The sequence below is a fragment of the Canariomyces notabilis genome (assembly GCF_033297395.1).
Source record: "Canariomyces notabilis strain CBS 508.74 unplaced genomic scaffold N656scaffold_4, whole genome shotgun sequence".
NCBI classification, from domain to species: Eukaryota; Fungi; Ascomycota; class Sordariomycetes; order Sordariales; family Chaetomiaceae; genus Canariomyces; species Canariomyces notabilis.
Genome location: NW_027041826.1, coordinates 1,258,836 through 1,278,951, shown reverse-complemented (window position 1 = coordinate 1,278,951; position 20,116 = coordinate 1,258,836). Strand labels below are relative to the sequence as shown.

At 55.5% G+C, this 20,116-nt stretch overlaps 9 protein-coding genes across 9 annotated transcripts; 3 read left to right on the top strand and 6 right to left on the bottom strand.

The window, feature by feature from the left end:
• Positions 1–541: 541 nt before the first annotated feature.
• On the bottom strand, positions 542–2,474 carry N656DRAFT_787879 (amino-acid permease inda1; the record flags this gene model as incomplete). Its single annotated transcript, XM_064816647.1, has 6 exons — positions 542–787; positions 856–1,712; positions 1,766–1,947; positions 2,015–2,142; positions 2,196–2,266; positions 2,327–2,474. 6 exons carry the CDS (start codon positions 2,472–2,474, stop codon positions 542–544), a joined length of 1,632 nt encoding a protein of 543 aa, XP_064672924.1.
• Positions 2,475–3,149: 675 nt separating this feature from the next.
• N656DRAFT_498618 (uncharacterized protein) lies at positions 3,150–4,224 on the bottom strand. The gene is made up of 3 exons (XM_064809842.1): positions 4,158–4,224; positions 3,641–4,091; positions 3,150–3,417 (listed from the first exon to the last, which is right to left on the bottom strand). Exons 2-3 carry the CDS (start codon positions 3,888–3,890, stop codon positions 3,248–3,250), a joined length of 420 nt encoding a protein of 139 aa, XP_064672923.1. The 5' UTR covers positions 3,891–4,091; positions 4,158–4,224; the 3' UTR covers positions 3,150–3,247.
• Positions 4,139–8,336, bottom strand: N656DRAFT_827403 (uncharacterized protein). The gene is made up of 2 exons (XM_064818506.1): positions 7,937–8,336; positions 4,139–7,874 (listed from the first exon to the last, which is right to left on the bottom strand). The coding sequence occupies exons 1-2, from the start codon at positions 7,985–7,987 to the stop codon at positions 4,494–4,496; spliced, it is 3,432 nt and encodes a 1,143-aa protein (XP_064672922.1). The 5' UTR covers positions 7,988–8,336; the 3' UTR covers positions 4,139–4,493.
• Positions 8,337–8,567: 231 nt separating this feature from the next.
• Positions 8,568–9,521, top strand: N656DRAFT_766586 (SYF2-domain-containing protein; the record flags this gene model as incomplete). Its single annotated transcript, XM_064813490.1, has 1 exon — positions 8,568–9,521. The coding sequence occupies one exon, from the start codon at positions 8,568–8,570 to the stop codon at positions 9,519–9,521; it is 954 nt and encodes a 317-aa protein (XP_064672921.1).
• Positions 9,522–9,674: 153 nt separating this feature from the next.
• N656DRAFT_796023 (NAD(P)-binding protein) lies at positions 9,675–10,639 on the bottom strand (the record flags this gene model as incomplete). The annotated part of the gene is made up of 2 exons (XM_064817485.1): positions 9,675–10,452; positions 10,536–10,639. The coding sequence occupies 2 exons, from the start codon at positions 10,637–10,639 to the stop codon at positions 9,675–9,677; spliced, it is 882 nt and encodes a 293-aa protein (XP_064672920.1).
• A 485-nt stretch (positions 10,640–11,124) lies between these two features.
• On the top strand, positions 11,125–12,026 carry N656DRAFT_704196 (YAF9-like protein; the record flags this gene model as incomplete). Its single annotated transcript, XM_064811159.1, has 2 exons — positions 11,125–11,359; positions 11,437–12,026. The coding sequence occupies 2 exons, from the start codon at positions 11,125–11,127 to the stop codon at positions 12,024–12,026; spliced, it is 825 nt and encodes a 274-aa protein (XP_064672919.1).
• Positions 12,027–12,431: 405 nt separating this feature from the next.
• Positions 12,432–15,196, bottom strand: N656DRAFT_498345 (uncharacterized protein). Its single transcript, XM_064809841.1, has 2 exons — positions 14,731–15,196; positions 12,432–14,228 (listed from the first exon to the last, which is right to left on the bottom strand). Exons 1-2 carry the CDS (start codon positions 14,995–14,997, stop codon positions 12,837–12,839), a joined length of 1,659 nt encoding a protein of 552 aa, XP_064672918.1. The 5' UTR covers positions 14,998–15,196; the 3' UTR covers positions 12,432–12,836.
• A 1,190-nt stretch (positions 15,197–16,386) lies between these two features.
• On the top strand, positions 16,387–17,707 carry N656DRAFT_827398 (uncharacterized protein; the record flags this gene model as incomplete). Its single annotated transcript, XM_064818505.1, has 2 exons — positions 16,387–16,675; positions 16,734–17,707. Exons 1-2 carry the CDS (start codon positions 16,522–16,524, stop codon positions 17,705–17,707), a joined length of 1,128 nt encoding a protein of 375 aa, XP_064672917.1. The 5' UTR covers positions 16,387–16,521.
• Positions 17,708–17,977: 270 nt separating this feature from the next.
• N656DRAFT_704357 (uncharacterized protein) lies at positions 17,978–19,527 on the bottom strand (the record flags this gene model as incomplete). The annotated part of the gene is made up of 2 exons (XM_064811170.1): positions 17,978–19,280; positions 19,352–19,527. The coding sequence occupies 2 exons, from the start codon at positions 19,525–19,527 to the stop codon at positions 17,978–17,980; spliced, it is 1,479 nt and encodes a 492-aa protein (XP_064672916.1).
• Positions 19,528–20,116: the final 589 nt, after the last annotated feature.

Below are 20,116 nucleotides of genomic sequence, written 5' to 3'. Positions count from 1 at the left end.
GGGCAAGCAGTGCAATGGTCGTCGAAACATCTGTGTGCAATCAGGTGGTGCCAGCTGTCGCTGATACTTGGCGGATAATGGAGACCTACTCCGTGGTGGGGCAATCAATTGAGCCACGCAGCTGAAGCAACGTCAACATCAGGCACCGAGGTCCAGGGACGCGGCTGCCTGCCCGATCGGATATGTTGTCGACATTGGTGTAGGGCTCTTAAATCATTTTATCGTTTTCATGAAAACATGCCGGAACCTTGACCATATCCTGCTTTTACATTCACACGTTTTGAGTCGACATTGTGGGTCAAGATGTCAAGGGTCGTGTTGCCCCAGATCCCGTGCGAGAGGTGCCTTGCTATGTATCAAGGATAAGATCATGAGAGACGAGAGAAGAAGATTGTTCTATCGATACAGTATCTTTTTCGAACTCACTAGATGGCAAATAATTAAGTGATGAGTGGTATTGTACAGTATCGTTCATTTCACTCAGAATACCTAGCTACATAAACACCGACCTCTCTCTCACCTTGCTGCCCTGTCCAAGCCCCTAAAACAGAGCATTCGCGACACGCTTTGGCAGGTTCTTCCATGTCCTCTCCAGCACGGGGTTACCGTCGTCATCGCCCGGTACGTGCATTCGTGCACCCGTCACCAGATCGATTTCATGCGCAGGAATCCACATCCTCCAGTCCCCGGAATAAACCTTCCATCCCAGGTACAGTACAAGGACGATGGGAAGGGCAAGATACTGCTGAAAGAACACCTCAGCCTCGGGAGTCGATTCCAGGTCGGGCTATGAAATAGTCAGCAATGTGATGACATTTGGACTCGCTTCAGAATGGGATCCAGCCAGCGACTTACATAGAGCGCACTGTAGAAGGTGGCGATGAGGCAGAGCAGGTTGAGGATAAAGCCGATCCAGCTCCCATAGACTCCTAGAGCGGGCTTATAGGGGATCTGATCGAGCGTGTATCCCTGCGCCTTCCAGGCGTAGCGGAAACGAATGTGCGCCAGGCAAATGGAGCCCCAGACGAAGAAGTACGAGAGGCCTGAGAGGGCGAGCAGCCAGGTAAAGACAACGTTACCGCCGGCCGCCAGACCGATATAGGCCAACAGCCCAAACGCAAGCTGGACCACGACGCACCACAGCGGGCGGCCGTGACTGTCGATATAGGCCAAGAACTTGGGAGCCATTCCCTGTGTCGCAAGAGCCTGCATCGTCCGCGTCGAGCCAAAGGTACACGAATTGGCCACGCTGATGACAGCAACGGTGATGACGGCGTTCATGATGGACGGAAGCACCTGGATTCCAGCGTCTTGGATGGCGAGAACGAAGGGCGAGGCCTTGGTATTTGCTCCAGACGAGTTCAACAGCCGGTTGTCGGTCGAGGGCAGGATCAAGCCGAGGATGAAGAGGTTAACAATGTAGAAAAAGGCGATACGCCAAAACACCTGCTTCGAGGCCGTAGGAATGGCCTTACGAGGATTCTCCGACTCGGCAGCGGCGAGACCGACGAGCTCGGTGCCACCAAATGAGAAGGCGGCGATGACGAAGACGCCGGCAAATCCGTTGAACCCGTTCTTGAAGGCGCCGGGATCGTGCCAGAACCGGGCGCCGAGATAGCCTCGATCGCCGACACCGCCAGTGTTGATGACGATGCCGAGGATGATGAATCCCGCGCAAGCTGCGATTTTGATCATGCTGAGGACAAATTCGACTGCGTCCCGTGTTAGACCGCTCGACCCTGCCAGGGGAAGGGACACTCCTCACCTTCACCGTAGCCACGGACACCAAAGACCTGGATGATACATAGGATCACGAGGAACATGGTGACCCACACGCCCATATTGATGTCTTCGCGCCAGAACTCAATCGTGATGGACGCCGCAATCAGCTCGAACGGGAGGATCGTCAGCCAAGACAGCGCATAGTCCCAGCCCATGGCAAAGCCCCTGAAGAGTCGGGTGAGGTTAGCGACAGTCATGAGGCAGCCACATAATAGGGCGAGACTGTACTCACCATGAAGGGTCCAGAAAGCGGACGACATAGGTGTAGAAAGCGCCGTTGACGGGATACAACACGGCCAACTCGGCAAGGGCCTGGCAAGTGAATAGCAGCATGATGCCGACGATGGTATAGCAGATGACCTACGAGAGTCAGCTGCTACTGGCTCCATCACCCCTTGCTATCTTGCGCTCACCAAAGACGCCGGACCGCCTTTCGACAAGGCGCCGCCCGAGCCGACGAAGAGACCGGCACCTATCGCGCCGCCTGCACCCCCGAATCATGTCAATTTCGCTTGAGTTCAAAGAAGAAGGGATCAATTCTCACCGATGGCAATCATCTGCATGTGCCGGTTCCTTAGCTCCTTCTTGAGCCCACCGCTTTCTTCGGCGATATCTCCATGGCCAGCGGAGCCGGACCCGGTTTCGAGATCGGCGGCTGCCTTGGCCGGCATCTTCTCGATATCTGTAGCCATGACTGTTTCGACCTATGGTGTCGCCGGAGTAGATCTTGAGAGCCCCCGAGGCGGGTCAGGGGCGGCTGCAGAAAGGGAGACGGCTCCGTACTTATGGACGAAAGGCAGAGATGGGGGCGGCCAGGAAACTGGCTGGGAAGGGGACATCTCTATGTACTACTGTGATAACAAAGGCCCCTTGGCGATGGAAAAGACCCGCATATTAAGGTGTGTAGGCTCATCATGCAGGTCGGATAACTGCCAGGAAGATAGCTCTACTCGTCCAGGACTGGGCTGTCTGATGCTACTACCCTGTCCCCGGCCTCGAATGATATGCAGCATCCCTTGCCGCCTCCCAAGAGCACATGGGCAGTTTTGCGATGCATGGAACCTGTATGGTGGCATCGAAGATCGCGGTGGTCAGAGACGTCAACTGGGAGGCAAATGCTGACAGTACTTATGTACCTAAGTAGGTAGGAAGCAAAGTGGTACTTCGTCGTAATACTCTGTGAAGTGTGAGAAGCTCAACAGCGAAATCAACAACGACTCGAACACTCGAGGAGCAAGGAGCTGGCCTGGGTTCCCCGGCTATGCACGCTCCCCCTTGGGAAGGAACTGAGCAGTCCATGCTTGTCTGTTCTCCTCCAAGGCTCACGAAAAGGCCCCGATGTTGTACTGCTGATACCAAGCACATACCCGCGCGTCTCTGATTCGGCGTGTGCTATACACTACCTTACCGAGCTTACTACTACTGATAGGACTAGTAGTAGCAGTGAGGCCGGACGGTCTAGATTCTAGAACTTTGAGGGTTGGCCCCCCCCCGGGGAATGCAAGCTAATGGCAAAGGGCCTTATCGTTCGCTTGGCTTCCTGGTTGATGCGTCGGTGTAGAGTGTCGTCAGTTGTATTCGGTCCTGCTCCCAATCCGCCAAGCCTTGAATATATACTAATTTTCGGCCATATACCTGGAAGCAGCTGGTCAGCGAGGTCGAGCTGATAAGCCCTCAGTTACACTTATTTGCACACCAATAGGGAAGGTCGCACAGCGCAGCGAAATGCGAGGCTCCAGCATCCCGGCATCTCACCAAGATATCGCACAAGATTCGGACTAAGGTAGTGATGGGGCGAGGCGATAAACAATTGAGTAAACCATCCGCGCTGAACATGACTAGTAGAAGGAGGCCTTACCCTGCACAGTTACTTGTCCATCGGTCTCAAGAACAAGAACGACCGGGACACTATTACGAGGGGTGAGGCCATCTTGATTGCTGTCAAGATAAGCTTGTGCCAAGCCTGGCAAAGCGAGCGCCACAACTTCCAGCCTAGCGTACCAAGGGATAGGTAACCAAATCCTAACCCTAACCAGAAACCTCCGCTGCCTGCCGAGCCTGCGTAAGAGAAGGAAAGAGCTGCTCGAAAAGTTGTTTGGAACTTCCATGAGGGTGCCTTCCAAGGTCCATGCAATTACTGGAGCTTGCTTTCACGACAGCATGTGCCTGCCTTAGCTTCTTCGAAAACACCAGTACCTACCTAGGTATGCAGTATGGACGCTTAGGGTATCACAGTATACTCCTCCGAGCCGCCGTCCATTCGAGCAACCATCAGGAAGCTCTCCGGCTAACATTCCAAAATCGCATTTCTTTGCATATATTTTTGTTCTTAGATTCCGATGAGCGGATATATATGCTGATATTGGAATGCTTACCACGACCGACAATGCCCAACGACGTCTAGGTCTCTGTCCTAGTAAATCCATCTTCCAATCCTCGGCGTTAGCATAGGACGAATACGCATCCTAAAGTAGTGCACCTTATTCCCGGTCCTTAGATGTGTATCAAGGTGCAGCGCTGTGATTAGGTACGCCGTTTCGATGCGGGCCCTGCTGAAGCGGGCCGAAGTCGGCAATGCAAAGGCTCGGCTAGAACCATGGCGAGGATGCACTCCGCATTCCGCATGGAACCGGTGCCCCGGAAAGCTCTATGGCTCGTTGCTCCCCCAAAGCCCCAGACAAAATTGGCAAAGTAAGGTACCTTATAAGGTACTAAGCAGTCACACCTCTCAAATCCATCCTCGCAAACTTCCACTTCAGCCCTAGTCCCAACCCCTCTTCCACCACCGGCGGCTCCCTCCCCTCCGCCACCATCCCGCGTTCGTACAAGGCCAGCCAGACGGCGTCGGCATTGACCGTTTCCAACGCCTCCTCCAGCTCCGCGTGCTGTGGCAGCACATCCACCACCAGCTCCAGGATATCGTCAAACATATCATCGTCGACCCTCACGTACGACACAATCGCCGCCAGCAGCTCCAACACGGCCTCCCAGACCTGCGAGGCCTGCGCAAACCTCCCCAGCGCAGCCGCCCGCGAGAAGGAGCTCTGAACAAGCTTCACGCCCGCATCCCCATCTTCCAGACCATCACCACCACCGCCGCCAGCTGACCGTATAGGTATGAGGATCCCCTCTCCCTCACCACGCACACCACCTTCCTTTATCACACCAACCCTGAGTCCCTCACCACCGCCACCAACCCTCCTGGCGCCTGCCCCCCTCCTACCGACACCACCCGCCTCGCTCTTAACCCTGGCGAACCACCCAGCGAGGCCGGCAGCGCCAGGCCACTCGGTCTTGAACCTTGAGGCCAAAAAGTCGCCCGCGGCGCGGCACAGGGCGGCGAGGGCCCGGCACGCCGCCACGGCGACGTAGGGCTCCGGGTCGCGCAGGCGGGCGAGCACGACGGGCCAGACGGCGTGGACGAGCGGGAGGAAGGCGTTCTCGTCGGGCGCGAGCGCCGGGCTCACGGTGCCGACCAGGTCCAGGAGCGACTTGCGCAGTGTTGGCGTAGGGGAGGTCAGGTAGTGCTGCGCCAGCGAGAGGATGCGCGTCAGGAGCGTGTACGTCGGCGTTGGTGGTGGGGGGTTGCTTGGTTCGACCTCTTGGGGTTGCTGTCCTTCCTGGTGACAGGGGGCATCGTCTTCGGAGGCGGTGGAATTCTGCTTGGTTTTCTCGGTTTCCAAGGCGTCCAGCAGGGAGGCTGCCTCGCTTGTGGATTTGGAGTCGTCGGTGGATTGCGTCCAGGGTCTCTTTGGGTGCGTTTCGGGTGTGCTGCTGAGATCCACCCCGTCCGCCTTTGAGCGTTTAGCTCTGTCAAGTCGCTTGTCTAGCGTTTGCAGAATGCCTGGGATTCCGAGGGACGTCGGTCTCTTCTTTCGATGGTCTATCGATTTGACACCCGAGCCTTCCAGCAGGAGCATGTCGGACTTGACGCCCTGGGTTACCACCTCTGATAAAACCGAGAACATGCTCTCAACAAACACCGGATAGCCATGGTAGCTGTCGAGTGCGCCAAATATTGCTGTGATGACATCGTCCAGGTAAGGAATCAGCTTTGGCCCGGTCAGCCGAATCAGCATGGTGAGCACCTTGGTGGATGCCAGGGAGATATCAAAGGCACCGAGCCGCAGAGATACCGAGTTGACCATGTAGTCAGCATTGTCGACGATCAGCTCCGAGACGCTTTGGTATCCACATGCCGCGGCAAGTATGTTTAGCGTCGTGATGGCGTGCCTTCGGAGCTGCGGTATTTGGGAGCCTAGGAACGTGGTGATTGGATATAGTATGTCAATGAGTTCTGGCCGGAACTCCAGCTTCAGCCGTGAAGCAGCAAAGGCCGTGACCTCTAGTGCGATGGCTTCCATCTGCCAGTCCGTCTCGACGGAGTCAGAGTGGGCAGACAAGACCGACGCAGAAAATTCATAGAGCTCCTGGAATGCCAGATCCTGGCGCCTTGATTCCCCAAGTGAGGAAAGGTCAACCATGGTGTCGAGGTCCGATGACTGCGTATACGTGGATTTGATGAGCTCGAATGCCAGCCAAAACGAAGCAATCCGGTCTACACCTTCCGAATCGCGGATATAACTCAGCATCAAGTTTGCTAGGTTGACCTGCTGAGTCGACGATCCTATGCTGGATATTAGGGTCTTAACTTCGTTCCTTGTAATTTTCTGGCCTTCTGAGTCGAGAAGAATAGGGCTGAACAAGGCTAGCTCCATCCCTGACGCGGCCAAATCAGTGCTCATTGAGAGGTCCGCCTCAACGGCAGCGTCGGTGATCCTGGGCGGTTTTGAAGCTCTGATGAGCGTAACGAGGCTGTCTCGAAGCGAGTCCCCCAGTGCGTTGTCGAAGGTCGGGGAGTCTATATGCAAAGCTGCGGCCAGCTTGCTTCCCCTGATTATGCTTCTGATGGCTATCTGCTTGACCCGCTCATCGTTGGACTGCATGACCCGGGGCATGCCAGTAACCCAACTGTGTAAGCTCAATTTTATGCTCTCCCCGAGCTCCGGATAGACGCCGGCAAGGTCCTGCAGGCTAGTTTCGAGCCGCGATCGTGGGGTTTCATCCTCCAACATCAAAGAACTCTCGACCAGGATTGACTGGCAGTTGGCAAGTGAGGAATGGCACTCGTCGAGCAAGGCGATACAGAGTCGGTAAACGGCAGACTGGATGTCTTCAGACTCGTGGGTTCGCAGCTTAAGAACCGCTGACAAGGCAATCTTGACTTGAGCCCCGGTCGCTTTCAGCCAGGCTGGCGTCAGCTCTTTCAAAGGTTCGGAATCTCCCGAATCGCTCAAGGGCTCTTCTTTACGGTCGTCCGATTTCTCCAGCCTATTGAGGATTCCTCTGACTTTGAGGTCTCCTAGCACGTTTATGAGAACTAACCTCAAGGCTTCTAAGCAGCTCCGAAGCACCCTTTTTTGGGTCTGATTCGCCAGAGGCGGGGACAAAATCTTGGTAAGAGCAGAAACTGTGCCAGGAAAGAACCGAGCGAGGACAGCATTGTCTCTGATGGTGGTGAACATGGTCTCCAGGCAATTTACTGCCTCGAGTTGAATAGAGGCGACGGCTCCCTCAGTAATACCATCGAGCATGATTTCGACACTGCTAAAGAGGGCCTGTATGCTTTTGCTTTCTGGCACGTCTGCCGGCGCTGCTAGGTGGTGAGGTTGGGCTATGCAGATCAGAGCGGCCAGTGTGCGAAAAGCCTCTATCGTGGTCTCCTCGGGGAGCTCTCGTCGATTTGCCTGGCCCGGCACGCCGCCAATTGCAAGCGACAGAAAGACTAGCAGCTCCTGAAAGAGCTGTGGAGATGCCTTGGCCTTCCAGCCATGCTGGATCAGATCTCTGAGCAAGCGAATCATAACCTCAAATACCCGCATGGGATAGCGATCCCGATCTCGCAGCAGGTGCGACAAGGGGAAGAAAACGTAGTCTGCCAACTTGTCATCCAAGATGGAGCCATCTTTGCTTGCTTGAGCAGTCCAGAGGCTGATGAGGGACTCCAAGAGGCTGGTGACCTCCTTCGCGTCGACCGCCCGGTCCTTTGGTCGGAGGGCAAACTGACTGAGGGGGACACAGACCCGCTTCAGCTGAACAGTGACACCAGAGTCAGTACTTCTGTGGATATGACAGCACCGGGAGGAGGACAAACCTGCTGAAAGAACTCAGCCCGCGGAGTCGAAGAAGGAGCGACTGTCGTCATGGTACCGACGAAAGGGCATTAGAATCAAAACTTAGATTCCAGAACCCTTTTCTGTCAGAGTGATGTTGCTGTTGTTGCCGGATCATGCTCAAGTGCAAGGCTGATTTGAAATTTTGAATTGATTTGAGGTTTATGTATTGAGCATCGACAGTTCGACGCAGGCCCAAAACATCATTCGGCTGCAATAATCAGTGCACTGGAACGAGTTGCTAGTTCGGATTTCTCATGGCGCTCTTGGGGCGACAAAACAAGAATAACTCTTTTCTTATCTCAAGTGTAGTCCAGAGAGTCATCCCAAGTGAGATCATTCAAATCATGCAGCATGAGTGTTCGAACTTGTACTCAAACTCATTATGTGGAGAGAATTGCTTGGGCTATGAATGTGATGAAATATGGTAATTAAGTCTTTGGTTCTGGGGAAATGAGGTAGGCTAACCGTTTTGGGCAGAGATGTTTTGCGTAACGTTTAGCTACTTGACAGGTTCAGAACTTCAGGTTCCCGAGTCTCAACTTTCAACAACACATCTTTCCCTCTGCCAACCGCATTCGCACACTCCCAGCTAGATATCGCAGTCCAAAAATGCCCCCAGCAAAGAAGAGAAAGACTGCGCCCTCTGCGCAGGTACCAGAAAAGCAAGCTGAAAGGGACCCCAAGGAAGACTCGGCTGCACCCGAGCAACCAGACGCAGAAAAGACAACAGCTGACGACACCAAGTACCCCTCGCCACCACCAGCGAAACCCGAAGCACCGGCTTCTTCTACCACATCCGCAGCCTCATCAGCCGCTGCCGCCGCTCAAGAGCGGCTTGCCCGCTTCCGGGCCCTACAAGCCCGCGCCAAGTCCTCCTCGGACCAGAACTTGAAGGAGGCAACCAGAGAATCCCAGCGCCTCGCAACCGACCCGAGCCAGCTCACATCACTCAACCGCAAGCACGCCATCGCGTCACACAAGCTGCTAAAAGCCGACATTGAGGAAGCGGGCGAGGACTTTGAGCGCAAGCGGGCTTGGGACTGGACCGTCGAGGAGAGCGAGCGGTGGGACAAGCGGATGCGCAAGAAGGAAGCCCACCGCGACGACACGGCCTTCAAGGACTACGCGCGCGAGAGCGAGAAGGCGTACAAGCGCCAGCTGCGCAACATGGGCGCCCCCGACCTGGAGCGGTACACACGCGAGAAGATGGCGGCCATCGAGAAGGCGGCCGCCGCCGGCACGCTCGACATTGTCGAGACGGAGGACGGGGAAATGATTGCCGTCGACAAGGACGGCACGTTCTTCAGCACCGCCGACTCGACGGCCTTTGCGCAGCACAAGCCGGACAAGGCCGCGGTGGATAGGCTGGTCGCCGACCTGCGCAAGGCTGAAGAGGCGTCGCTCAAGAAGAGGCGGGAGCGCATGGCCAAGAATGGTGACGACGGAGGGGACGTCACGTACATCAACGAGAAGAACAAGCAGTTCAACCAGAAGCTCGCCCGGTTTTACAACAAGTATACGGCCGAGATCCGGGAGAGTTTTGAGCGGGGCACTATGGTTTGAGCAGGACCCGGATGGGATTATGGGTAACTTCGCCTTTGTCGGTCATCAGCGGACGGAGTTTCGGCTGGGTATTTGTGATTTTACACTCTACAGCTAAAGTACAGAGGGGTGATACATCCGGTCTATCGTATAATACATTGATCATAGCACGCCCTAGAGCATCGTCTTCCGCCACCCCCTATTCGCCAACTCCTCCAACTGCTGCACCTCCACCGGCCCGGCTACACTCTCGTCAGACAGCGCCTCCACCATGGCATCGGCAACTTGATCCGCCTTGAGAGGCTTTGCCGCCGCGCTGCCCAGGAAGCCCTTCATTACCCCTCCTGTCAGCCCATTAAACACCGACCCCGCCATGGCCAACGCAGCCAGGGGAACCGTAATCTTCCTCGAGCTGTCGTACATGAAGGGCGCGCGGATGAAGACGCCCCTCATCTCGGGGAACTCCCTGGCCACGACGGCCTCTGCCTCCCGCTTGGTACTGATGTACCTGCTCGGCAGCACCGGCGCGCCCCCCGCGGCCGACATGTATCCAAACGCCTTGACCTTTTCCCTGGCCGCCTCCTTGGCCAGCAGGATTGCGCTGTCCCGGTTCATCATCTCGTACGTGAGCTGACTGGCCGACGGGGGCGGCTCGATGGGCTCCTTCTCCCCCTCGCGGATGCGCTCCAGCGGGTTGGGCGAGTGGGCGCCCTTGGCCGGGTTGAAGGCCTTGGCGAGGCCGGAAAAGGGCGATTCCCGACCCGAGATGACGCCCTTGTAGTCGGCCTCGAGGAGGATCCCCAGGCTGTGCACGACGTAATCGGCACCTCGGAGAAGGGAGACCCATTGGGCTGGACGGAAGATATCACCGCGTTCCCAGGCGACTTTGTTGGACCATGAGGGGGGTGATGCAGACGAGGTCACGCTGGACCAGTGCGGTTCGCCGGAGCGGCTGTGGGTAGTAGAGGAGTAATTCAAAGTCAGCTGCTTGCTTCGTGATGGATCTGAGAGCCAAAGCCAGAGATCGGAACATACCTGATTGATGTGACGTCCCAGTTCCTAGCTACGGCGGCTCTGCATATCCTCGATCCTACAAAGCCATTGCCGCCGAAAACTATAATCCTCTTGGTTGCCGACATTGTAAGTGGTTAAATATGGCCTCACTCGCAGCCTGTGAGTGGCGCCACGAGCTTGACAGTATTCCTCAGCCCGATGAAGGTTTCAGTGAATCATGAATTGGCTGATGAACTCTGTTCCAATCTGACAAGAAACATGATCTTGGAATGATATCACTCTTGGTTCTGAGACACCTGATGTTGGTTGGTACCTTGACTTTCTGTAGACTTTGACTGTTGCTTCTGGACCTTCTGAGCTGCAGTTGATCTCGTCACAAGCTGCAGCTCAATGCAGGGGTTGCACAGACCTCTGTCTGCACGCCGTTAGCTTATCGGACGCCACGCCAAAAAAAAAGCCTGCCCCGCAATCAAGGCTGAACCCGCTGAAAGGGTTAAGGGAACCTCTTCGGCTCCAGTAACGTTATGTATCTCGAATTTCTCAGAGAACGCGACTCTGAACCTCGCTCCTCAAACCGACTCTCTACCTTTCTAGCCACCAGTTGCTCACCATGGCGCCACCAACAGGGAAGCGCGTCAAAGGCGTCCAAATATTCCGACCCTTCGTTTACGGCACAACCGCCCGGCCTTTCGACGAAAAGACGAATCCCAAACCGCCCGGCGTACCGGACGACCATACGCACTCCTGGACAGTTTTTGTCAAGGGAATTGACGATGTCGACATCACCTACTGGTTACGGCGCGTACAATTCAAGCTGCACGAGTCCATCCCCAACCATGTACGGAGTACGTCCGACCTGCCAACCAACCTCCTTTTCTCTTCCCTTCCCACCAACCTAATCTGACAAAGCCCAAAAAACAAGTGATCGAAGGCCAAAAAGGAAAGCCCTTCGAGCTGCACGAAACAGGCTGGGGTGAGTTCGAAATCGCCATCAAGCTGTACTACGTCCCGGAATCGGCCGAGAAGCCGCAAACCCTGTACCACCACCTGCGGCTGCACCCGTACGGGCGGACCGAGGAGGAGAAAGAAGCCATGCACCTTAACGGGGGGCAGGTGATTTCCTGGTCGTACGAGGAGCAGCTGTTCAACGAGCCGTACGAGCCCTTCTACGAGATCCTCACCTCGGGCGCCATGCCCCCGTCCTCACCCCTCCCGCCCAACCACAACAGGTCATCATCATCCGGGTCAAAAACCGGCGGCGGCAAGTCCAAGGAGAAGGACCAGGGGAAGATGGCCGCGCGGTCCGAGGGAGGGGTTCTGGAGCGCAGCGCCATGATTCCGCTTACCAACCGGCCCGGGCAGCCGTTTAGTCGGGAGACTGAGCAGGTCGAGATCAAAAAGTTGAAGGAAGCCCTGGTGAAAGTGGAGGAGCTGACTAAAAAGACGAGGGAGGAGATGGAGGCCAAGGAGAGGAGGTTGAAGGAACTGAAGGCGGAAGCTGCTAAGGGATGACCATTATGATGGTTTATAACCAGAGTACATCTTCGGTGGCGAAATGGCCCGGACATGGTGGCACTTGGCAATACGGAGGTAGTAAACTGGCAGTTGGCAGGCGAGGCAGGTTCGAGGCGTATATGGAGTTACGGGCTCATCTGGCGGGAATATGATTCAATCGACATTTGTGACTGATCATTTTCAGATGCTCTAACCTTACTGAGAGGGTCATGACAACGGTGTAATGGTTATAGAAAGGTCGGTGTCAGACATAGCATTCTCTTCCAAGCGGGTCGCGGTAACTCAGAGGCGTCGTGGGACTCAGGGAAAGCATGTAGTTAGGGGGGTTTTGTGATTTCTTATTTTTTGAGATGGGAGTTTGTCTCCAAGAAGTTCCCGTTTATAGACCCGCTATCCCAGCAGGACTTCCGTCTGTCTTCCCCGATCCGGCTTCCTGTAAGCCTAGCCCTCGTACAACGGTATACAGCTGCGTCAACCGCAGTGACGGCTCATGACAAAGGAAATTGTACAGCAAATAGTAAATAGTTGGTTGCCAACCAAGGGTTTAGTGTCCTTCCGACACTTGAGTTCCCGTGCCCACGTTAGGCCCGGCTTCCATCCCGTCTATATTGGATATCTTGACCGCTGAGCACCCAGACTGTTCTTCCGTATTTAAGCGCCCAGACTCCACACACCCAGCAAACAATAACACATTAAGTTGTCCAGGTCGCGCTCGAACGCCTGGGGGAAAAACATAGCGAATGCAATACCATGCGACCGGAAAGCAAAACGACAAATAGGGGCAAGGAAATATGGATCTTCAGAGTCTTAGCAGCCTCTCGCCTCGTATGCGGGTGGAGGGGTGTCATCCCGGTCATCCCAGAAAGCGGGATTCCGGTTCTTCTCATCGTACACGCGCCGTGCAATCTCTCCAGCCATCTTCATTATCCAAGCCTGCTCCAAGATGACGGATGAGGTGTCTGACATTGGCCGTGACGGCCTCCATTCCGACTTGGTGTCGGCAAGCACTGGCTCTCGCGAAGCCTGAGTTCCAATGGGCTGGCTTTGCTTCTCAGACATTTTCTGAGTAACATTAGGAACGTCGTTTACTTCGATCGAGGGAATTTGTGCCTCGGGGGCCTTCAGAGCTTCGGACCGAAGAGAGGGTCTCCTAGGCTGCTGTAGAGTCTCTGAGGGTCGGCTGAATCGCACCTTGCCTTGGTTTGTAGCCGAGGGCATGTTTAGGTGCTCCTCTGGAACTTCGAGGATCGGATGTGGCATGATTGGTTCTGACATGGGAGCGGCGGTCGAGGCTGTGTCCGAGACGTTGTCTCCCTGTTCGCTACCCACTTCGGTGCCCGCTTTGCGACGCAAGTTGACCACGCGCGTCTTCTTCTTCCGACCAGCCTTGTTGTGCCGGCCCGCGCCCAGCGAAAGACCGGCGGTGGCGGAGTTGAGGCTGACCAAGGACGGCCTTGAAGGAAGCGAGTCATGGGTCAAACTGCTGCTGTCCGAAAAGGTGTAGGTATGGGCACTCCCAATGTACGACGACGACCGCGCAAGATTAGGCGTCGACAACGGGGGTGTGTTGGTCCCGTCCGCCCTGTCCGACGGCCCAGCCCAAGCCCTAAACAACACGTCTCGAATAGCAGGGGTGTGCAATGATGACGTGACTTGTGAGCTGGTTAGGCTGGACAATCGAAGCAGATTCTTCTGGGAAAACAGGGATTGTGACTCTGGCCCGCCATCAAGAGATAGCTCTGATATGGCAGCGGAATCAAGTAGATGTCCATTAGCATCGACCGCATCGAGCGGAGGCGTCGCCAGAGGGTTCACGCCGTGCTCGTCAGCCTCTTTTGACCTGTCGTCCTCCTTCGCAATCTGATCCGGACACCAAAGCTGAAGGGAGAGTCTATGGATGATGGAGGGCAGCTCGTCCATCATCAAGTTGCGCAGCTTTACCTCGATTGTCCGCTGGAGGTAGTCACGCACGAACTGGATCGAATCGAAGGTCGATGAGACCTTAAGAGACTCGAGGGGGTCATCTCGGAATACTAGAGTGAGACCCTTCTGCTTCGAGAAGACCACGATGATGAATGCTTTGAGTTTGATCTCAGATAACGTAATCTGAAGTGGTATTGTAAGCCCTGACGCCGCCGCCAATGGCTGCGGAGATGTAAAGCTGGGCTTGGCAGAGAGGTATGTGTTTAAGGGGTTTGCCTGTTGTTTGTTGATATATTAGCATTTGCTATGCACACCCTAGGCTAGCGTGGGGATTAATGCGGGCGCGCACGCGCACCCCTGCACGGCATATCGCGATAATTTGCGCATCACTGCGCCAAGAGCTCCCGGGAGAATTCCAAGTTTGCGTTGCTTCTGGAAAAAGGGGGGACGAGGACAGCAAGAGGGATCCCAATCAGATTACTGCCCGTAACGTCGCGAGAGATACTGAAGAGCCTCTTGCAAGACCTGGCGACCCATACAGACGCCGGAAAGAAGGGAAATGACGTGATGTGAATTCAACTCTTGAATGCCCAAGCATGCATAGCGCTTGCCATGTAGCGATGCCTGGTAGAAGCGAGGCGAAAGAGAAGCGATTTCATGACCAAAGGCACCCAATGGAATTGATGAGCTCCTTTGGGAGAAACGATCTGCTTGTTTGCCCGGGATGCTCTCGTGGAAGGTGCGCAGACAGAGGGTAGTTCAGAAAGCCATTGCATACCTGTACTCTGGTCTTGAGCGTCAAAAAGGCGTCCCCAGAATAACACATCTTGAAGATGCCGCGGAATCGGTCCTCAGCCAGGTCGCCAATTTCCAAAATCTCCAGGTCGGGCGGCACGGAGCCGAGGTTGAGCTCTGTCACGAAGATGTCATCGACAATGATGGGCGGTTTCGGCGATTTGTTTAATGCCGTCGTCAGGAGATCTCGCGCCCGCTTGTAGAAATCGGCATCAGCCGTGAGCGGCGACCAGTTGAAATTGAAGGCCATGTTGAATTGGCACGCCGGTTAGTGACGCATCGCAGTCAGAGGCGGTTAACCGGAGAGTCCGGCGTTGTCGCGACGGGGCGGGACTTTGTTGGCACAACAATAACGATCGGGGTGATACGTGTTTAAAGTTCGTTCGCAAATTCGATGCGGCGGATGCGATGAAGTTGATGGTTCAAGGACCATGAAATGGACAAACTTTGAACGCAGGATCGTGGTTTTCGTGGGAGATGCGGAGGGATGACGCTATCTGACGAGGTGTGCTGGAGACGGAACGGTTGATCCTTCTCTGGAAGGAAATTTTTAGCCCTTGCGCCGCGGCTGTGGGGCCTGTGGGGGAACCGGTCTTGAACAGGTCCTCCAGCTCCTCGCATCAGTCAGACAGTGGGCCGACCAGGGAAATGTCACGCATGACAGTTCTAACTTCCATGGACTGCGCCCGTTCCCTGTCCAGTAGATTGCTCTGCGAAGTAATATACAAGGACCGTATAAAATGCATGAAACTCATTTTCCAACTACACCTATATCACGCGGCGAGCCCAACAGACCCATCCTACAGTACTTTCGCGGGTGACTGAGAATGCTCACGCGCAACTGACGACACTGGCCATTCACACCACGAGGGCAGTCTTAGGTTGAAACACAGGTGTGGAATTGTACAAGTACACTAAAGCCGGGGTCGGCAAACTTGCGCTTGGGTTCCCAAGGCCCACTCTGGAAACCTCCCGGGATCTGACGAGGAGCTGGGCTCGCTGTGGAAGCCCCGGAACGGATCCACCAAACATGATTCGGCAAACCCGGGCTCGGCCCTGCCCTATCGTCCGCCGAAATCAGCCCACGCCATCGGAACCACGGGATAGCTATTCGTATGTACAGTACACCAGAAATCCTGATGAGGCTTTGGTCGGGTCATCTACTAAACACTGAGATGATCTGGAGTGGGAATGCACGAAACAGAGCTCGGCCGACCTGTTACTAATGAGTGTTACGGTAAACAACTACCGGTGATAACTGTAGGTAACCTCCGAGCCTCCTTCCGTAGAAGCTTGCCTGTTGGCTCGTGCTCAGTCTGGGCTTTGGTCGACCAACTCATTAGTGTTGCGTATGTACACTTAATAAATACATACCATAGTTGGCGGCGGAGGCGGCTAAGGAAACGCAGCACGAACCAACGGGCACCGGTAACTTTGGGAACCATCATAGGATGCCTTCAATGCGGAAGTTGAGAAGTGAGAAAAAAATGAAGACAAACAGACCAAGCGCTAAAGAACCCGCTATGACCCATTTATCAACCGATGACCTAACGTTAGAACTTAGAACGCATCGGGCAACCAACACACATGAGCCATGAGCTGCTCGACGTTTGAACGGGCTATGCAGTCCGCCGCTGAATGACAATCATACATGGACACAAGTGTTCACGCATGAGGTACCTACGTCGATGTACTTGTACATGACCGTCAATACCAACCTCTCGTCGTCCATAGTCCAGTCCAAGATTACTGCTGGTAAGTAGTTAGCAGCAACATGTCATCCGCAATTCCCTTGGCAGGCATCCCGGTTTTTCCGTCATCAGCGGCCGACAATTATGAGTTCAAATTCGTGGGCGAGGGTAACGCGAATGTCATCTTCGAGATTATAGAAAAATCCGATGGCGCATATGTCAATGGCATCTTCCGTGGTAAGTCACGTATCGCTTGTTTCCCAGCTCCGAGGTTCAACGTTAACATGTCATACAGGCAGTCTTCTTCGTGTGCCTAAAGCGGGCAAGGAATCCCACAGTTATCTCGAACTTCAGGAGTACTGGGAGACGGTGATAAAGCCCCTGTTTGGGCGCGAGGATCTGGTTCAACAGCGCCTTGTACGCATCCGAGATTCCGCTGTCATCTCGCGGCTCAACACGACTCTCAAAGGGGAAGAAGATATTCGCAGGCCCGACTTTAGGGGCAGCCAGATAGCTCAGGCAGAGTACGCCATGCTGGTCGAGGATATGCGTCAGCGTAGGTTACATTCTCTAGTTTCTCCCTTCCATTTCCCTGCTTCTAACGTCTCAGGCGTCGTCTACGAGCCAGACCACCCTGAAGATCTAGTCCTCGAATTCAAACCCAAATGGCTCGCTCAGTCTCCCAACGCGCCCAAGGGGGCGACCCGGTGCCGGACCTGCGCCCACAAAGCTTACAAGCGTCACACCAAACTTGCCGCCAACAACGGCACCAGCACCAAGACCGGGCACAACACCACCATCCTCTGCCCCCTGGGCCTCCTCGCTAGCGGCAGCTCCCCGTCCTCTCTGGCCAACGTCATCAGCCACTTCTCTTCTCCTAACCCACCCCTCACCCCACGGGCCCCGACTCCCCAACAGCAAGCCCGGTTTGCCCACTGGCTCCAGACGAACACTCTCCTGCCGCGTGTCCGCGCGGCCCAACTCGCCAACGACCGCGCAGGGCCCCTGGCTGCCGATGCGCACGACCCACGGTTCCAGCTGGCCATGACACTGCGCGACTGTACCTGCTTCGTCCGGATTCGCGCCGATCCCTCGGCGCCGGTCCAGGCCAAGCTGGGCGACCTGGACAAGAAGAACTGGGCCGCCAAGCTCGGGTACTGGCAGGCGACGGAGCGGCAGCTGATCGACGGCGGGTACTACGACGGGCGTGAAGAGCCGAGGCAGACCACAGACTGCCAACTTGGCAAGATCAAGGCTGAGATTGAATGATGGAGGGTGTAAGATGCGACAAGCAACTTATCCATGTATAATTTAGACTATAAATTGGAACAAAAGGCAACGACGGCGCACGGTTGGTTCCTTATTACATGATAGATGCTTCATCTTACTACCTTGTTTAATGACTACTTCGAACCCAGTCTCCGAGATCTAATCAAGACAGTGTATACCCCATGCTTTGCGAAGAAATGCAGTCCAAAACCCCAACGCCATATTCGTTAAAACAAGGCACCAATATCCCCAGAGATTGAGACACACCATTCAAACACCAGCAGCGGTAAAACTCAACAAACTACCCGCCGCTAACCCCGCAACCAGACACAGACTCATAAACCCGCCCGCGGCCTCCCTCTCGTCGTCAGCAACCCACTCCCCGGCCGCCATCATGGCGCTCGACCCAAGCCAACCATTCGTCAATCCGAACAGGAACTGCACCACCAGCAAGTAAAACAGATCGCTCTTCACAACGGCCCCCTCACCGTGGAGGTTACACAGCAGGTACAACGGCAGAAACAGCACCCTGGCCAGGCCAAAGGCAAACAGGGCCTTGGGGCGGTGTCGGAGAGAAAAGGGCAGGATGGTGGCGACGCGGCCGGCAAGATCGCCAAGGTTCCAGAAGAAGAAGCCCAGCGGGATGAAGGCGCCCGGCGCAAACAGCCGGCTAATGCCGCCGCCGCCGCCGCCGCTGCCACCGTTATCATCATTGACCGAGAGGATCTTGGCCGTGAAGACGGGGAAGAACATGGCGAGCGCGAAGCACACAAACACCGACGCCGACACCCACCGCAGCTTGCGCAGCAGCGTCGTCATGCTGACGAAACGCCTCGTTGTTGTTGCTGTTGTCGTCCTACTCCGCGCCGCCCCCGCCCCCGCCCCCGCACCTTCGAGGCCATTTGGCTGTGAGAGGCCGTCGTCTTCGGCATCGCCATCGGCATCCGCCCGACGCAGCGGCAGGCGGCTGTGCCGCCTTAACAGGGGTATGAAGGCCACCACGGTGAGCGTCGAGATGAGAACGGCGGTGAGGAAGTAGACAAAGGCGGCGGCGCCGGATTCGGCTGGGGTTTGTACTGCTGCTGCCGCCACTCCGCCTGGTCGGTCGGGTCCCGAGGACGACGGGGAGGATGGGGCAAAGGCTAAGAACGAGACCATTTGTGCTAGCGGCGGCAAAATGCCTGCAACCCCCTGTCCGGCCATGATGGCCTGGGTGTACTCGCTCCGGCCGAAACTGGCTGCGAATGCAAAGGCGCCGTTTTGTATCATGCCCGTTGTGCACGCCGTCAGGCCGACCATGAGGAGAAGGAAAGCAAGGTATGCCGGTGCCGAGACGTCGAGGAAGTAAGAGGTTGAGACGGTCAGGAGGGCGAAGATGACGGCATTGATGAGCAGGCCTGCGGTGATGCGGAACGGGTAGCTCGCGGAGGACTGGATATTGGTGAGCACCAGCATCGACAGCAGATTGCAGATTGTAAAGACGGCAAGCACCGCCGACTGCGAGTTAGCGAGGATGTAAGGGTCGTCCTGGAATCGGGTTTGGAAGTAGGGCGCCGCAGCGAGGAACATGTTCCTAGCAGGCATATCATGTTAGACTGGAACGTCCTCGGGGCGTTGAGAGAGGGGAGATGGGCAGTAACATACCATGCCCACAGCATCGCAACGCCGATTAGGGCAAAGATCGAGTATTCCATCCATGAGAACGGCGGCCCTTCGTCGAAAATAGAGCCCTCAAGTGCCCCGGAGTCCCCGTCCGTAAGTGGCTCATACTCGTTCGAGCTGACCTTGGCCGGCGCCAAAAGCGACTTGATGCGGTCCATGGTTGCGCGCAACTCGTCTAGCATTACAACGCATAGCAGTGCCTATTCAGTCGGCATTCGGACAAGCAGAAAATCCACTATCGGGAGTGGTAATTGGGCCTGTCGTCTCCTCCCGTGGTGTCGTCAGGGCCAGTCCGAAGAATAGCGGCAGAAACCCGCCAAAGTTGTCCTTTAACGCCTTCAAAGGTGATACTATAACGAAGGCGCCCTTCTCATTGTCCTCCTCTGATAGTACGAACGGACAAATTGCGGACTAGAGTCGGTGAACCATCATGTGGGAGTGTTGTCTCAACGGTCACTCACCCGCCAAGTTGCGGCAGGCTGAGGGCTGATGGCTGCCAGTGGACAGATGATCCAGACTCAGGCGATCCGATAAGGAACCCCAGGGTCTACGATAAGATGAGTGCATGTCTTGGCATCGCAGCGCTTGCATCACAGAACGTCAGATGCAGGCAGCCTCGAGGCAGCCTAACGTTACCTTACAGCTTCAGGCGTAGGTCAGCTGTTTGGTTCAGGTTGCCCAACATTATGCTGGAAAGCGGCTAGGATGAAGATGCTGTGTCAAACAATGTAAAATCGTCCTATATAG

Bases quoted from the DNA above. Each gene is read 5' to 3' on its own strand.
- N656DRAFT_827403 (XM_064818506.1), bottom strand. From the start codon at position 7,987: ATGACGACAGTCGCTCCTTCTTCGACTCCGCGGGCTGAGTTCTTTCAG. The intron at 7,875-7,936 runs GTTTGTCCTCCT...GTCACTGTTCAG, and splicing joins GGGCTGAGTTCTTTCAGCAG to CTGAAGCGGGTCTGTGTCCC.
- N656DRAFT_498618 (XM_064809842.1), bottom strand. From the start codon at position 3,890: ATGGAAGTTCCAAACAACTTTTCGAGCAGCTCTTTCCTTCTCTTACGC. The intron at 3,418-3,640 runs GTAAGGCCTCCT...AGCTGCTTCCAG, and splicing joins TGGACAAGTAACTGTGCAGG to GTATATGGCCGAAAATTAGT.
- N656DRAFT_498345 (XM_064809841.1), bottom strand. From the start codon at position 14,997: ATGGCCTTCAATTTCAACTGGTCGCCGCTCACGGCTGATGCCGATTTC. The intron at 14,229-14,730 runs GTATGCAATGGC...AACAAACAACAG, and splicing joins CGCTCAAGACCAGAGTACAG to GCAAACCCCTTAAACACATA.